Source organism: Rhipicephalus microplus, chromosome 5, assembly GCF_043290135.1.
Source record: "Rhipicephalus microplus isolate Deutch F79 chromosome 5, USDA_Rmic, whole genome shotgun sequence".
NCBI lineage: Eukaryota > Metazoa > Arthropoda > Arachnida > Ixodida > Ixodidae > Rhipicephalus > Rhipicephalus microplus.
The window spans coordinates 216,317,041-216,335,041 of NC_134704.1; the positions used below are offsets into that span (position 1 = coordinate 216,317,041).

At 46.9% G+C, this 18,001-nt stretch overlaps 2 protein-coding genes across 13 annotated transcripts in view; one reads left to right on the plus strand and one right to left on the minus strand.

Annotated features, from left to right (window-relative positions):
• LOC119173521 (complement factor B) overlaps positions 1-18,001 on the plus strand; it is a 1,265,978-nt gene that overhangs the window by 16,073 nt on the left and 1,231,904 nt on the right. The window lies entirely within an intron of this gene.
• On the minus strand, positions 6,973-8,087 carry LOC142817197 (uncharacterized). Its single transcript, XM_075894254.1, has 2 exons — positions 7,815-8,087; positions 6,973-7,716 (listed from the first exon to the last, which is right to left on the minus strand). The coding sequence occupies exons 1-2, from the start codon at positions 7,968-7,970 to the stop codon at positions 6,973-6,975; spliced, it is 900 nt and encodes a 299-aa protein (XP_075750369.1). The 5' UTR covers positions 7,971-8,087.

Below are 18,001 nucleotides of genomic sequence, written 5' to 3' on the forward strand. Positions count from 1 at the left end.
AAAGGCTGCGGAAACTTCAAGCCGCCCCTGCTCATGCTGTCAATGAGTACATGCTCACTTTGCTGCAGTTCTCGGTCAGTGATCATGAGCTGTGACTGACAATCCTCACATGGCTGACGTTTAATTGCAGCATGCGCACAATAGCCTTCAATGTATGCCAACGCAGGCACGTCAGTTTGTGATGCCTTCAGGTCACTTTGGGTGAGTTTGATGGCATACTTTGCTATTAGCATCTCGGCATAAAGCTGCTGTTCCTTAGGTGCCAATGACAGCGGCATGTCTTCCAGCTTTAAAGTGTCCTGCAAGCGAATCTTTGTCTCCGCTTCGAATATTTCTGTGATTAACACATTGTAGTGAGATCCACACATTTGGCGGTACTTCCCGAACCTGGCCTCAAGGCAATCTGTTTGAAACTTCCCCAAAAGGACGTACCTAAAGCCCAGCTCATCAAGGCAATACCGTGACAGCTCAATCAATGAATACGTGCTTAGCCGGAGAGCAAAGTGGGTCTCCTTTGTCAAACCTCCAGCCGTGGTTCCCCTCCGGCTCCACTTGTCAAGCCAGGTAATGAACTGATCAAGGTACTGAACTTGCAAACAAGACATATCCTTCACAGGCTGCTGATAAACATCACGTAGTCTGTGCCCCTTTTCTGGAGTCTTAACATTTACAATGCTCCACCACCTGACAATCACATCAATAAAGGTGGCCGTTTCTTGCAGTGCAGCCAAATGCAATTTCTGCGCTTCAAGTGACAAAGCTGATGACACAAAGCTGTTAAAAACTTTCAACACCAATTTCACATTTTGACGCTCTAGGTGGCTTGGATAAAGTGCTTTATAGCTCAGACCATAGGCAACCTTTGCAAGCTTGCTTTGTTCACTCTGATAGAACGCTTCTGCTTTCGGCTCCGAGCATTGTTATCAAGTTTTTCGCTTTTTACGGGAGACGCTGCTCCCTGCCCCAAGGCGACGGACGCGGAGTCATCCACTGGTCCGCCCAGCCAGAGGTCTGCTATGGCGAGCTCCTCGGTAAATCAGCGCGCCTGGCCCAGAACCAGTGAGGCCAACGGTGATAGTCACTGCATCATGGCTGTGGACGTGGAGCCTTCTGCGGCTCTGTCCGACCATAGACCACTTTTGGCAAGCTCGTCGCGGAAACGAAGCACCTGTTCGAGCACCAGCGAGGACACGGAACTGTACTCGGCCACTGGCGACGACTCGTCGGATGACGACTTCGAGACCGTGAGAAGCAGGAAGGCCAAAAGAAGAAGTATCAAGTCGTCTTCACCAGCAGGGACATTAACGTCTCAGTCAAAAGGAGAATGCTGGCCGCACACCATCCTCTTCATGCCCGAGGACTCCACCATCAGCCTTCGAGCAGTAAACAGGCAAGCTCTCTCTATGTACTTTGAGGGGGTAGCACCAAACGACATTAAGGATATCCGGGTGAACACGCGGAAGAATATTCTAGCTGTGGACACAATGACTGCCAGCGCCATAGACAAGCTTCGCAGAGTATCAGATTTGGGAGGCATCAAAGTTCGACCGGTTATTCCAATGGACGGTGCCTGCACGGCGGGAGTAATCTACGACATTGATTTGGCCATAGCAAATTCGGACCTCCCAACTCTCATAAAACCAGCGAACGAAGGAGTTCTCATCGCGAATGTACTTCGCCTCGGAAACACCCGATGTGTAAAGATAATGTTCAAAGGAGATTCCATTCCGTCGCATGTCAAAGTGGGACACTTCCGACATCCTGTTCGACCATTCGTCCCTAAACCACTCCAGTGCCATAACTGCATGAAAATTGGTCACATCAAGAGTGTATGTACAAACACCACAGTATGCCCCCGATGCGCTGAGCCGCACACTGCAGACGCATGTCGGGCAACAAGTCTGAAGTGCAGAAACTGTGATGGTCCGCATGATGCTGCATCCAAGGAATGCCCTCGGATTAAGAAGGAAATCGCCATTATCAAACAAATGGTTAGGGACAATTCAACCCACAGAGAGGCTGCTGAAAGGGTACGGCAGCGACGTAGTCGCCGACGGAGGCGTGTAGGACAGAGTGTTGCGCATAACCCATTTCCTCCGAGCACGAGTGAAGTAGTAAGCACGAAGCGAAATGAAGTGGAGAAGCTCACAGCTGCGGATGAGTGGCCTACGCTTCCACGTACACAGCCGGCAAAGGAGCCTCCTGCGAGGCCTCGCCGCCCTACACCTTCCACCGAGTCTACTTCCGTTGAGGATGTGTCAAGGGTCGATCGACAGATCATCCCGATGTTACGATCCCTCGTCGCTGTCATGGCAGACATACTAAGAAGCCTGGGAACTCCAACCGCTCGAAGCGGGTTACAGGTGTTGGACGCGCTGAGCCCAGTCCTCGCCTCCCTCGCGTAGAGTCATGGCAGGAGATCAACAATCGTTCCGCAAAGACGTCAGAGAAGCATCAGTCATCCAGTGGAACGCAAGAGGACTTAGATCACGGATTTCCGATTTTCGTCAGTACGTGTTTTCTAACCGTTTCCCAATCATCGTAATATGTGAACCGAAATTATCAAACCCGATCAGGCTATCCGGCTACGAATCAATCCCGTCCAAAACCCGAAACGAAAGCAGCAAGGTCATTGTGTATATTCGTCGGGAGCTTACCTACATCATTCAACCTGTGTCGCCTCATGATGAGAACCAATATATTTGCCTGACTGTGAAGCAGAAAACCCTCACCTTCACATTAATAGGTGTCTACCTATCTCCCTCAGCCCGTTTTGATTGCCAAAGACTGGATGACATTCTTTCGAGCGTCCCGGATCCGTGGATAATTATAGGGGACTTCAACGCCCACCACCCAATCTGGGGAAGTTCAAAAGTCAATACCACGGGCCGGAGGCTGGCTTCATTTGTATCGACTCATGAACTGTCTCTACTTAATGATGGGAGCCCTACATTTATGCGAGGATTAACGTACAGCAGCTGTTTGGACTTGACGTTCGTGTCACGTCGCTTCGCCACAAGCGTTAAGTGGTTTTTAGACATCGAGACACATGGTAGCGATCACATCCCCAGTTATCTCACCATCGAAGGCTTTGCTAGCGACCACCCGCCGAAAACCGTACGGAGGATCGATCTTTCAGCATTCACAACCAACATTGAACACGCTTGTGAAAAAGGCTTAACCTCTGGCATTGAGCAAGCGATCAAACAAGCAGCGCAGAGTGCGATGCGCACGCTGGCATATTCTTCAAGGCCCTCAGAAACGGACATGGAGTTAGAGCGACTCCGTGCGATTCGTCGGCGTGCGGAGCGTAGATATCGACGCACAAAATCCATTCAAGATCTACGGATGGCCAGGCGCATGCAAAAGAAGATCCAGCGTCATATAGACAAACTGGAGTTTCAACGGTGGGCGAAATTTTGCGCGAGTCTAGACCCTCGCAAACCGCTTTCTCAAATATGGCGAACCGTGCGAGGCCTACGCATATTTCCCCAACAACGTTTTCCGTTTAAAGCCTTGGCCCTTTTCCAAAATAGAAGGGATATCGAGGTAGCGGAAGACTTTTGTAGGAAGATTGCGGGCCCGCCAAATTGCACAGAAGCCCTTACTGCTGATTACACGCCACATTCACTGGACCCGCACCTTGACCTGCCTTTTTCAATGGAAGAACTGAATGTGGCTCTTGCTTCATGCAATCGATCGTCATCGCCTGGGCCGGATGGCATATCATACCGCCTATTATGCAATCTCGGTGATCGAGCACGAAGTGCTTTGCTGGAAGTATTCAATGAGTCTTGGAGAGATGGAACGGTCCCCAGAGAGTGGAAAACAAGCCGGTTGGTTGCACTTCTCAAACCTGGAAAATCGCCTCTAGAGCTGACATCATACCGCCCAATAGCGCTGGCTAGTTGCGTAGGGAAGCTGATGGAGCGAATGATCCTTGCCAGACTCGAGTGGTTCCTAGAACGCCATAGAATATATCCAGACGCCATGGCCGGTTTTCGTCGTCTTCGGAGCTCCATTGACAATGTCATTGACCTGGTGACCTACGTACAACACCAGAAAATGAGCAGACGGTTATCTGTCGCACTATTTTTAGATGTCAAAGGAGCATATGACAATGTTTCTCACGAAGCCATACTTGACGCCCTCGAGTCAGTTGGTTTGGGTGGGCGAGTGTACCGCTGGATCCAATGCTACCTACATATGAGATCATTGTTTATGCAAACTGATGATGGGCCGACTTCTGAACATTATACACACCGTGGTGTTCCTCAAGGTGGTGTACTGAGCCCCACACTGTTCAACCTGGTTCTGATCGGTCTCGTTGAACGCATACCAGATTCCGTGCAGATATCTCTCTATGCAGATGATATTTGTGCCTGGACATCAGGTGTAACACGTCCTCAGGTACGTGCGAGACTCCAGAAAGCAGCGAATTCAATATCGGCGTACCTTAGAGAACAAGGCCTCGAGATTTCTCCTGAGAAATCGGCGCTGGTCGCGTTCACGCGGAAGGCAATGACGTCATATCCCATCGCCATCGATGGACACAGTGTCTGCTACGCCAGGACCCACAGGTTTTTGGGGGTCACGATCGATCGAAATCTCTGCTGGAGTCCCCATGTGGCCACTCTAAAGAAGCGCCTAACGGCCATCGCACAACTTTTCAAGTTCCTCGGAGGCAAAACGTGGGGCACATCAGTGCACGCGATGTTGCATTTGTACAAAACGCTGTTTCTGGGGTACCTGCGGTATAGCTTGCCGGTTCTGACGAACGCTTGCAAAAGCAGTATACGCACAATAGAAAACGCCCAGGGCCAGGCACTCAGAGTTTGTCTTGGATTACCACGCTGTACATCAACAGCGGAAACCATCGCAATCGCCAAAGATCATCCGGCCACAGTGCACATTACTTTGGAGGTGCTTAGAGCTCATATTAGACACCTTGCTCGCGCCCCTGCCCACCACCTAGCTTCGCTTCCAAAAGATCGACCGAGTGCCTCCTTCTGTAAGAGAGTATTGACTTTCCGTGAGTGCCTTCCAACAGTCTACACGCGTCCGGAACGGATACTAACACCTCCTTGGTGCTTGGACCGACCAAAACTGCGCTTGACAGTGCCGGGGATTCGCAAGAAGGCGGAGCTCTCGGCGCCAGCTTTAAAGCAGATGATTCTACTCATGCTACACGAAGAATACAAAGATCATGTCAAACTTTACACGGATGGCTCGACAACTGTTGGAGGATCTGCAGGAGCTGTGATCTTCCCAGCAAGAGCCGAAACCATCCAGTTCAGAACGCCACACAAGACGACATCGACAGCCGTGGAGCTCGCGGCACTCCGCAGCGCACTCCGCAGGATTGACCAAGAGACACCACAAAAATGGAGCATTTTTACTGATTCGAAACCAGCTCTCCAATGTCTACACAATGCTCTACGTCGTGGACCTCAAGACCAATTGGCGCTCGAAATACGACAACTGTACCATCACCTAATAGACGAAGGACATGACATATCTTTTCAGTGGTTACCAGGCCATTGCGGCATCATCGGTAACGAACATGCCGACAATGCAGCTAAGAATGCTCACGAAAATGGAGTGATGGAACCTATTCCACTATCAAGAAGCGACGCAGCAGCAAAGATTAATACGCTTGCACAGGATGTCGCAAGGTCTATGCGGAATACGCCCGGTTTTCTCCACACCCGTCTTCACCGCCTGGACCCATGCCTACGACTTACTATTCCATCTGGCCTACCCCGATCCGAGACGACCCTTCTCTGCCGTATGTGGCTTGGGGTGTCTTTCACGAACGCTTTTGCCTGCCGCATAGGAATGAGAGACAGCGCTACATGCGACCATTGCGACAATGACGAAACAATTGAACATATTTTATGTCAGTGCCCCCAGTACAGCTCTCAGCGACAGTCCCTCTCAGCAGTGTTTGCTCGCCTCGACGACCTGCCATTTTCTGAGCAGTCAATCTTGGAATGTCGGAAAGATCGAGCTTCACGCCAGAAAGCAACGAAGGCGCTGATGAAGTTTCTGCGAGCGACCCGCCTCGTTGAACGATTGTGACACTACTGTGTGCGAGTGTGTGTGTGTGTGTTTGTGCTTCTCTTCCTCCCTTTCCCCTTTTTTTTTGTCTCCCCTTACCCCTTCCCCAGTGCAGGGTAGCAAACCGGATATGTTTTCTGGTTAACCTCCCTGCCTTTCCGCATTAAATTTTCTCTCTCTCTCTCTCTCTTGTTCACTCTGGTACAGCTTCCTCAAAAAAGTAAACGAAGCTTTTTGGTCCTCACCACTTCCACAGCTTTCAAAAGGAGGATACAAAAACGACTTGTCATCATCCTTCTGATTGAGCCAATTGTTGCGTATACACTTGAGCAAGTGAACAGTGTCCACAACATGAAACAATGGCTGCTGCGGGTTGGCAGGATGAGGAAAAACAATCCCTGGCTCATTTTGCTCGCTAAACAGAGACATCATTTTCCTGTTTATGGCATTGTTGTCTGTTACGACTGCAACAACATGCAGACCAGCACTTTCAAGCCTCATGATTAGTGTCTTTAGAACATCATGCAGCTCCGTTGCTGTGATACGAGTTACCGGAAGGATATGAGCAACATCTTTATAAGATGAAAGCAAAGACTGTACCATGAACACGTGCGCTGTCTTTGCTGGTTCCGCACAATGCGCAGCAAACCCTGTTAGGCAGCCACCTTTATATTCAAAAAACCGTTGCAGGTGTATTTCATCAAGCATGACAGTCACATTTTTTCGTGAGGCTTCAGAATGGTTGCTCTGCGCTTAACGTACCTCAGAAAACCTTCTTCGCACTGCTCTTTCGATGGGCTCACATCATGTGTAGCACAAACTTGCTTGATGGTAGTGTCATGCGGCAAGACAAGCTTGTTGCTGTGGCGAAAAAACTTGTAAGCATGTCGAGAAATTGTGTGCAGTATACTGCTAAAATAAAAGCTCTGCAGAATACCGCACGCCATTACTCTTCTTTGTCAGCAGCTTGCACTGCTCCTTCAGGAAGATTAGTGCGTCAGCCCTCTCATCATCATGCATCTCATCATCACAAATGTCATCCAGCAAGGATAAAACAAGCCTAAGCACTCCTCCCACCTTGTCCTCCTGTTGACGGACCTTCTTTTCACAATATCGCTCCACGCTGTCTAGAAGGTTGTCCAGCACACGGACATCACGGACTTCGTCAGGAATGCGCACATCATCCGACACCAACGGAGCGCACTTAAAATACACGGAAACGGACAGATCCTCTGTAACCACCACAGATACAAGCATCTCCGGAGCTTGCAACGCCGGTTCGATGTGGGCGACGATGAGGCACGTCTCGCAGGCTGTTGTACACCAAAACTTCTTATTTGGACGCTCGTTAACCCGAGAAATCAGTTCACCCAGATTACAAACTTTGTACTGTTTTTCTTCTTTTTCAAACGCTGCTTGGGACTCGTGTATGGCTTTCTGGAGTAGCTCATTTTCAGTCCGCTTCCTTTTCAGTTCAGGCTCTTCTCGCGACGTGCGCGAATCCGAGATATACGAAGGGCAGTCTGAAAAAATGGCTGGGAAGGCGTCTGGAGTCAGTTGTGTCAACCTCATAGGAGCTTCATTGGTTCGTCCATCGCAGTCCGTATACGTTGACGTTGTGCGCAGGTGTTCCGACTTGAAGTGACGCTCGCAAACCTGCGCGTGACCGGAACAAAAAAAAAAAAATTAGAATCTCCTGGGATAATTACGAGAAATCTCGTTAATTCTGAAGGGGTACGCTCGATGCAGCTTACCTTGGGGTCCTTCAACAGCCTCACGTCGACGTCGCTCCGTCGCACAGCCCGCTGCCATTCCGCTCTTCGCTTAGCGTCTCTCGGAAAAGAAAACAAGCGGACTTTCGGACGATTGTCATAGTTCCCTCGACAGTTGGGTACACAACAGCGCCCCATGTCTCAGGATACATTCGTCAACAAAATAAATTCGGCGGAAGCGGTAACTGCAACACGGAACAGCGCGCACGGCGTGGCCGCGTGGTCTCGTTCAACGACAGAGTTAAATAATTGTCACGGCTGCCGCCACCTGTCGGTGACTCGGACAACTTACGGCTCTGCCGCAAAGCTACGGGCTACCACGGTGCTCGCTCTCACGAGAAGGGTCACCCTCCTCCTTGCCTGTCAACATGCCCGGACACGCCGAAACGCTGCTGGTACGGCGTGAGCTAGGTGGTGTTGGCGTGAGAGGCTCGGGCAAAGTTGAATGACGTCACACGAAGGCGCGCCGGAGTGAAGAGGCCTGAACTCATTTAGGTGGTGTTGGTTGTAGTATACTGAGCAGCACGTCAAGGAATGACGCTAAATAAAAATGTTGGAAGCACAGCCATATGTTGAGGTGTTGCAGATGCTCATATAACCAGTTATTTGCACCTGCGCAACGGTACCCACGAGACAAGTGGTGCTATGCAGGATCAGTCAAGTTTCGCGAAACTTGGGATACTCTCGAGCTCTCGCTACACCCCCTTATGAACGAGCCAACAATACGAAAAAGTGAAATCATCCCCTAAGAGCGCTGCGTTTTATTGGTTACATTGACACCAGTCATCGCGTCAATGGTGGTCGACTGAGTTGGGCAGTGTTTTCAAACCTGAAGCATGTTCTTTCATTCGTTTGTCGTTCAACTAAGCGAAGTGCACCGATGCAATAAAAGTGTCAGAAAACTTCTCTAATGAAATTTTTAGGAACAGCGGGTGGTTAAATATCTGTTGAAGGTTTTAATGCCTGAACTAAGCCTGTTTTAAAATAATGAGCATGGTGGTCTTTGAGATCAGTACTGGCCGAGCGTCTTACAATGTCGCGATCACAGCTAGACCAAGTTATATGTAAACTGGTAGCGTAACTTCCATAGAAGCCCATAGACACAGTAGTCAGCGGCTTGTTGCCACCGTCACCATTTACGTGGGGAGGGGACAACTAATAGCAGAAAAAAAGCAAGACAATATGACATGACGTCACAACTGAAAGCGGTAGCGGCTTTGCGCATTTGCCCTATAGGGTTCGAAATCGAAATTTGTTGTAATTGTGTACCTGCTCCGTGCCTTTATTACTACACGATTTGATTGCACCCTAAATGTGTCTTGCTGATTGCGTGTGAGTAAGAAAAGAAACAAAAATAACAAAGATTGAGGAAGCAAAGTTGTTTTATTAGCCAAATGACGTACTTGCGATAGGCACAAGAAAACTTCACGGAGGCGATTGTGAAACAACTGTTCATGAGCACAATAGCATAAACGTTCGAAAACTCACGTTGCCTAATCATTAAAAACTAATGCAGTGAGACAGCAGTTTTAAAAATATAGCTTTGGCAGCCGTAGAGTACAGTGACTTGTTGCTTTGGCTATCGCGTTATCAGGCAAGCCGGCTATGCGCCAGCGAAAGCAGTCGGCAGTCACAGAAGCGGCTATCTACACATTCTCTGATATAGTTGAGCTCTGAAATGCACATAAAATATAAGTAAACGTCTGAAGGTACGCACGAAATTACTACAGAAAAGTGAGCGATGCCTCGTTGACCTGGTAATGCGCTGAACCAAAGAACACGCCGACGCAAGCTCTGATTGCATGTTGACTGTATACGCCCCCAAATCCATTGGCCCATGTTACAACACTGCCTGCATGTGCCCTCTGTTTCTGAAATCTAACGAAAAGACATAAGTGCTCAATCACACACCAAAGACCAAAGATTGATTAAGGTCATCTACAAATTTTTCATAACAAATAAAATTACAACTAGTAAAAATAAACGTTTAATTAATTTCCCCCTAATTGTCCCCCCTCACCTATTCACGCTTCAATCGTCACGCGGTTGTTGATGTCTGTCGCAATGGGTTTAAGACCACGTTTAGTTCCGACTTTCCCGACCTATTTAGATTGACCTTGGCTAAACCCAAGGCCATTTGTGCATCGTGGTCAGCCTGCACATTCTATTGATTGATTGATATGTGGGGTTTAACGTCCCAAAACCACTATATGATTATGAGAGACGCCGTAGTGGAGGGCTCCGGAAATTTAGACCACCTGGGGTTCTTTAACGTGCACCCAAATCTGAGCACACGGGCCTACAACATTTCCGCCTCCAAGCCTGCACATTCTAGCGCGCTGCTCAGCCGATGCGTCACGTCTTTGTTGTCATCTGTCACTGGCACACGAGCCCATGCGGCTGGGTAATCAGATATTTGGCTGGACGATATACTTGGCCACTTAGGCCAGGACATGCAATGACCAAGCTAATCACGTCATGTCATGGTAGGGCCGAGGTAATTAGTCGACATCTCAAGGCCATGCCGATGAAGCCATGTGAAGCTAGAACCGGGCTAACAAAAGCATGCTAGCTTAACTAAACTATGATAATTGAGCCAACTACACAATGTTATCTAACGCGACATTAATCATAGGTAGGCTAAGTAAAGCTATGATATTTAACCCTAACTGCTATTATGGGATTTAGTATTCAGCTAATTATGATTACGTTTATTAGCTTAACACTGATCATGGCATTGCTAAGTGAGCCCGAGATAATTGTCTTTAACTGAAGCCTTATCCCTGAAGTCAAGATAGCTTAGTGTGATGGTCGTTAAAGCTCAGTCAATTAGTACAATGAAAATCAGGACAGAGCTGATGCGGTCTTCACTTCGAACCAAGCATGCACATGAGTGAATGAAAACTTAAAAAGCGGTATAAAGCAAGGTTATCACAAGCTCCTTCATGGCTCCAGCCTTGCGCAACTAGTGTAAGCTCCCCAAATTATATTATGTGAAAACAAGCTACCATCACAGTCACGGGTTGAACTCGGACCTTTTAATAATCGACGAATTTGTATCCGAGTTCAAGCGTCAATCAGTTTGATTGACAGACGCCTGCGGCGAAGATCAGGTAGGCCCGCTGCTTTGCTCGTGCCGAGAAGCAGTACTCACGTCAAGCTGCACGTATCATCTCTCAACTTTATTGCGCAGACAACGCACACGTGCGCGCAGAAGTAAAAAATAATTTCACCACGCGGCTGTGACGTTTTGAATTCAATTTCACCGCGTTCAAGGCGTAAGCAAGCACAGCCGCGTTGTAGCCATGATGCCAGCACCCCGGGTGACCACCTGTTCTTCTATACATCTCCAATATTTGATAGAAGCGAAACGAGCAGCACGAAAGTGCTGCTTGTGCACCCTTGCTGCCTTCAGAAGTGAAAATGTCTATGCTGCAGGCGGAACGCAAGAACCTCTTCGAAAGAGGATATACGCCCACGAACACACCTGTCGGAGGCGCGTGTAGAGTTGGCAAAATAATAGCACGATTTTCACGCTGATGTCCCTACACTGTTGAAATGTTAAGTGAGTGGCGGCGCTGACTTGTTCGCACGTGGTGTTTTTTTTATTACCGCCGGCAATGTCCCACGTGCATTTTCAACGCCACGTGCGTTCATGTAGCAATTTTCACCAACACTGCTATCACGCACTCCGCACTGTCTTCATGCCATGGCCACTGCAAGCGAGCTTGGAGCAAAGTCGGCTGCCGGAGAAGCTCGGGCCATCCTGCATTGCACCCCATGAGTGTTAGCAACACAGATGTAATAAGCTGATATGAAGCGCTGATGCTCGCGAGGCTGGTAGCCCTGGACACTGCTACGTAAATCAACATCAGCGCATGGCACCTAACTACAATGGACGTTAACACGACATTTCCGTTGCAGCATAGAAGTACATACGTAAAGCTTATGAAATTGGGCAGCCATCACTGCAACCACAATTAACGTTTCACGACCAATAGGATCAATTTAAAGAGTATTTCCGAGATCTGGACTAGCTCTATGGTAGAATGCTTGAATTGCCACGCTGAATTCATGGGTTCGATTCCTGCGGGCATTTATTCTTTTCATTCATGGGGCAACATTGCTTATGTGCAGTTTTTCTAAACACTCAAACGTTAAAATTGCCCAAGCATGTTCTCACCGCTTCTGGGTAGATACTATGCGTCTATAACCTGTGGCACATACCCGCACACCATTGGCAGATGCCTACTCTGGGCGTTTGCCACTGTCTGGCGGGATGTTTTCGACGACGTACGTAAAGGTATCACGACGTTATTCATGACTTGACGAGCACATCCTAATTGTGAAACTTTCTTACCCTCTCTTAATAATTTTAGGTCATGCCAAATTAAAAGGTGATCACAAGAAAATTTCTGACGTAAGCGGCTAGATAGATGAATAGGTAGATACGCAGATAGATGCCAGAAGTGCTTGTAGTACGCAAATAATTGCTTCGCATTTAGAGTACAAGTAATATTGCATAGTACAAGCGCACATTGCCATCGCGCGTCCATACAACTTAGTAACAAGCACATATTGGAGCAATATACAGCAGGTTAATGAAATAAGACGATATATTGCAGGGGAGAGTTTCGCGTCCAGATATTTGTAAAGGAATGAATTCACCTATTTTCCAAGCAAGTAGAAAAACACATGTGTTGAGTGATCACTAGAACAATTTTCCTAATAGAATAAAGCTTAACACTGATGTGATTTTAAGGAATTTGTCACTGATATTATATATCTAGGGGAAGAGTGCATCTTTAACCAATTTGTTAACCGAGTTTTACCAGTTACCTCGATAATTGTTGGGGACATCAGTAAATATTTATAACTTTTCAGTCCAGGTAGTATCATATCGGTAGTTAGAGAGAAGTTTAAAAAAAAACATCGGTCAGAAAAGCCGGGCAATGGTTTTCTGAAACCGGGTTGCCAGAAGAATCGTTGGTGAGGTACTAACGCGAAATTTTTTCACTTACTGTTTTTTGCGGCAAATGATAGGTCAAGTCCGCGATAACGCATTGTACCAGTAAGCGTGAGCAGGCCCTGAAAAAATAATGTCAGCATACCTTTGAAAGCCGGTTTCGGCTGCCACTCTACCCCGACGTCATAACGCATTATGAGCAGCGCTATCAGGTAGTAGTATGCGCACGCGCAAGCTTTCGTGGCGTATCGTCGTCCGCGCATCACTTGTTGGAAAGATGCGTTTCACCTCTCATAGCATGTTTTTCTTTTATTCGCGTGCTCGTACACTATTCCAGACTCCGCTTACTGGCTTCAAGGGTACGCTAGATGACAGTGACTGCACGACCGTATGACTCGAGCAGATGATCGAGAAGGTGACATGCAAGCTGCTAATTTTTTATGCGATTTCTGCTCTACGTCGTCAGAACCAGCTAGACTGCTGCGTGAACTCAGCAGGATTAGTACTGTATATCCTGACGTTAACTAGTGTAGATGTTGGTTGATGCACTGCGAGAAAATTGAGTGAGATATCGAATAAAATTTCTTATCAGCATTTTCTCTGCGTCACACATGCTCAAAGCAGATTTGCAAGGACAGTGAAGTCTCCTAAAAATGTCATTACCTTTTTGGGTAATGAAGATATTGAAAAGGGGATGAATGGCGTGGCATTTCTTAATGAACTTCGGCGAGTTCGACCATAACTATCTATCTATCTATCTATCTATCTATCTATCTATCTATCTATCTATCTATCTATCTATCTATCTATCTATCTATCTATCTATCTATCTATCTATCTATCTATCTATCTATCTATCTATCTATCTATCTAATCTATCTATCTATCTATCTATCTATCTATCTATCTATCTATCTATCTATCTATCTATCTATCTATCTATCTATCTATCTATCTATCTATCTATCTATCTATCTATCTATCTATCTACCTTTCTTTCTTTCTGGCCGCCTACGAAATCTCGCTCTCCTGGCCATTTGAATGATGGGATCTATACCGTGGTAGGTATGGTTTAACATGATTGTATGACGATCATAAGTCACTAATCATAAGAAGAAAAAAATGACACGCATGTCATAAATATCATGATGTATATTTCAATGTTTTGCTCCTCCTACGGTGGTTTCATTCAACGTCGTATAGCAAAACTGCTGTTGTATGACATGACTGCATGGTGAGCTTAAGTGACAGGCGCTCACGTCGAAATAATGACATGCATGTAATGTAAGAACATGGCTACATACCACGCTCATGATGCTCTCGTGGCCGTTTCGCTAGCATCATATATACCTATTTCGGTATTACGTGATGTGAATGACTGACGAAGGTAGATGACACGTCCGAACGCGATAATCATGACATGTGTGTCATGTAAAAATGACTACATGCTAGCTCATAGTGCGCTCGCGGCCATTTAACTAGCTTCAATATAAACGATTTTGCCATTACATGACGCGAACGATAGAAAAAGATAAATGACACGTCCATAAGCAATAATCATGACATGCGTGCCATGTAAACATAACTACATATATTGCTAAGCTCATAGTGCGCTCGCGGCCATTTTGCTCGCTTCACAATGACCAAATTGGGTAATACTTGAAGCGAACGAACGACGAAGATAAATGACACGTCGAAACGCGATAGTCATGACATGCGTGTCATGTAAACATGACTACATGCTACGCTCTTAGTGCGCTAGCGCTCATTTAGGTAGCTGAACATATACCTAATTTGGCGCTACGTGACGAGAATGGATGATGATGATATACGACTGGTGGAAGCACGCTAATCATGAAATAGGTGTCAGGTACAAAAATGACTACACGCCTCACTCATGGTGCGCTCGTGAACAGTTCGCTGGCTTTACATATACCAATTGTGGTATTACGTGACGTGAATGGACGACTGGGCACAAACGCTAGGCGCAAACACACTAATCACGGCATAGAAGTCTTGCACGGAAGAAGTTACGTCCACCAGATGACGTTGCAATGATTTATTTGTGACAATTCGGCTTTCCTCGTTCCTGCTTCATATATCATCCATCTGCGCTGTACGTTAGATCAACCAATTTTTGGACGTCGATTGTAATGTCGCTGACAAAAATGTTTTTTAGCGTGTTTGAGAGTGGCTATTGAAGTATTGAGTGCGAGTGTGTAGACGTTCCGACGAGAGTTTGTGGGTGTTTGTTTCACTCATCAACAGATACGTTTTTTTTATGTTGGACATTCGTTTTAAATTACTATTTTACCAGAGCGCACATGGATTACATGTTGTAGCATGGTGTCGAAGGTGCTCGTTAGTTGGACGCTCCACTTCAGCCGCGAGCGAACCACAGTTTCACTGCATGATACAGATACGAAATTGCTCTGGATATTTATTCACAGTGTCGCACTATGCCTGATTTATTTTTTAAGCTTGCGTTTTTTTCGTAATCTCTGGTACTTCCTTGCTTCTCGGAAGATTTTTAAAAGAAACATTGAGGGACAAAGTCATTTCCAATGATCGAGAAGTTGAGTTTTTCTTGTATATTCAGGACAATTCGTTAAGATGAACTCAAGAACGTTGGAAGTATTGGACTTCATTCTGGTGGTGTGCATTACCACTTGGTACGAAAAAAAGTAAAAAAAACGAAAAAAATTTCTTAATCGGAATTGATAAACGAACGCCTCGCCTAAAATGGCGACCGGAACTGAAATTACACGCATCGTTCACCGAAAAATAAAAGGAATTAGACCTGCCCTTTCCAACAACGGCCACTTCAATTCGTATGTGCCCTCAGTTTCCCTTGTTCAGTCAATTATGCGGCAAGAACTCGGCCATTTGGAATCACCATCTGCACCATTGCTCCGCCTCGCACAACTGATTAGCCCTCAAGGTCACCGATTGTACCAGGCCACCGCCCGAGGTGCCCCTCTACCCACACTCTCGCACGTGGGCGAATGGCATACTGTTGATATTTGGCTGATTTGTTTCAGCTGTCGCTACATAGGACACGTCGCACGGTATTGTAACGGCCGTCAGTCTTCAACCAGAGTCAAGTTTTCACTGCTGGTCATGACGATAGCTAGCGCAGTTTTCAGCTGCATGAGCCGTATGCCGATAACCACTACCATTCCCAATCTGTCTAACCCCACAACCACGATGCCTCTGCTACCTTACACAGCCACTCACCATCACCCCGAGGTCAACAGTCCCAGCGTCGTCAGCTCGTCACGCGTCGTCCTAGTCTCCTCAGCGACGACGTCTAACCTCACCGCTGAATCTTCGACTGGCAAACAGAGAGATGCAATTCATGGAGGTAATGGTGCATCCTGTACTCCCATCGGAATTCCTCTCCTACTACTGCCGACGTGACGAAATTCAATCGACGTTTACGTTGACGGTCTGACTGTTTTTTTGCTTCTTCACACTGCGGCACATATTTCAGAGATGTGTGCTCACATTCGCCACCACCTGAAGAAACCGCTGCCCCGTCTGCTCCTTGTAAAGATCGTGTCGGCGATACAAGCATCCTGTTATAACAGGAATGTGCACAGCTCGCACCACCATTGCCGATCACCACACGTTTTGTTTGCTCTTCTTGAGCAATGCTAATATGACGTTATTTATGAATTGCTTTTTCATCAAGACATGCCGCTCTCATTCACTATGCAACCGGCGTTCTTCTACATAAACTGGCTAGGATTGCTGATGAGCTAGCTTCGCCGTCACACTGCTTCTGCTCTGTCGACTACGTTCGGCTGTCACCACAAGCCTCCACGTGTGCGGCCTTGGCGACCTCACCATCTTTTCTGTACGGCGACTGCATATTTTCCCCATTAGTTGACGCCCTCTTGGCCCGAAATATAACTGTGCCACTTATCCTCGTAGTGGTCATCGGCAACTGAGGCTAGCTCTCACTCCTCAACTTCTGCAACTGGACCCAAGTTCTCCCGCCAAGAATTTTGTTTGCCAACGTCTCAGCGCACCATGCATGTCTTATCATGACACAGGACGCTGAAGATTGCTAGTTATCTGTGGCAACCAGCCCAGCAAGCACACGCACCGGTGAAACAGTGAAATTATTGCTCCTAACATTCTTTCCTGTCAAGCTGTGCAACTGTGCCCCGTTCTGACGACCTATTAGACCCGAGAACAAACACTGGCTTTGCTGCAGTCACGGTGAAGTGACGTCCTGACAAGCACTCACTTGCTATGCCGCCAACGCATGCCGACAGCCACTTCTTTACGAGCCCGCCGTGTACCCGCTCTTCAGCAATTCTTATTTCGAGTAGTAGGTTAATGAAGGTGCAAAATAAAGGTATTTATTGCCGTTAAAAGTTATCTAGGCTGCAAAAAGTATGCATTCACTTTGAAAATGAAGGTGCAGGACAGCGAGACAGTTGCTGCTTTTACCTTACACGTACTCGACGAAATCAATGCTAGGACAATATCAGTGCTAAATGGGTCCTAATTAACTAAAACGTCGCATAGACTACGCGAATAAATATATATTTGTGCTTAAGTATTACTAATAGAACGAGGAAGTCTTTTATCCACTCACAGCATTGCGATTTACCGTGCAAGTCAGGTCTGCTTCTTTAAATAAGGTAGCCCAACGAATAGAATTCCACTTTGGGATGCACAAGACTTCAGATGGATCTGTCTTTCATACACAATCACTTATTGTAGGGAGAAAAAAAGTAATGCTACAAACCACAAAATGGATTCCGGAACTCTGAAACCTTGGCATACTTGGACCTCATGAACTGATTCCTTCTTGAACACTCGTCAGGATTACGTAGTAGCATATCCTGATACACACGAACAGCTGACTATATCTACCACCACGTTATAAACGATAATGTCCACTTCACGTAGGAACACTGCTGATAGCAATCAGTTGCAAAACAAACACAACAAAGTCGAAATGAACTGTTTTGATGGTGGACTCCCCTTCGTGACCCACGTGATAATGAAATACCCTTTGCCTCATTGAAGCAAAGATTGGTCCCGCAGGTCATGTTCATAAGCAGGTTGATGACGTTTTGGGGTAATCAGTTGTGGGAAAAATTTATTCATTAGGTGGCTGGCTATCTGAACTGGTACTTACATGCATGATAACACAGTTGCTAGGGTGTTGCACGCAGACACTATA

What these genes read in the sequence shown, in the direction of transcription:
- LOC142817197 (XM_075894254.1), bottom strand. Translation starts at nt 7,970, where the DNA reads ATGGGGCGCTGTTGTGTACCCAACTGTCGAGGGAACTATGACAATCGT. An exon ending in GGCTGTTGAAGGACCCCAAG is followed by an intron (nt 7,717 to 7,814) that starts GTAAGCTGCATC and finishes GGTCACGCGCAG; the next exon opens with GTTTGCGAGCGTCACTTCAA.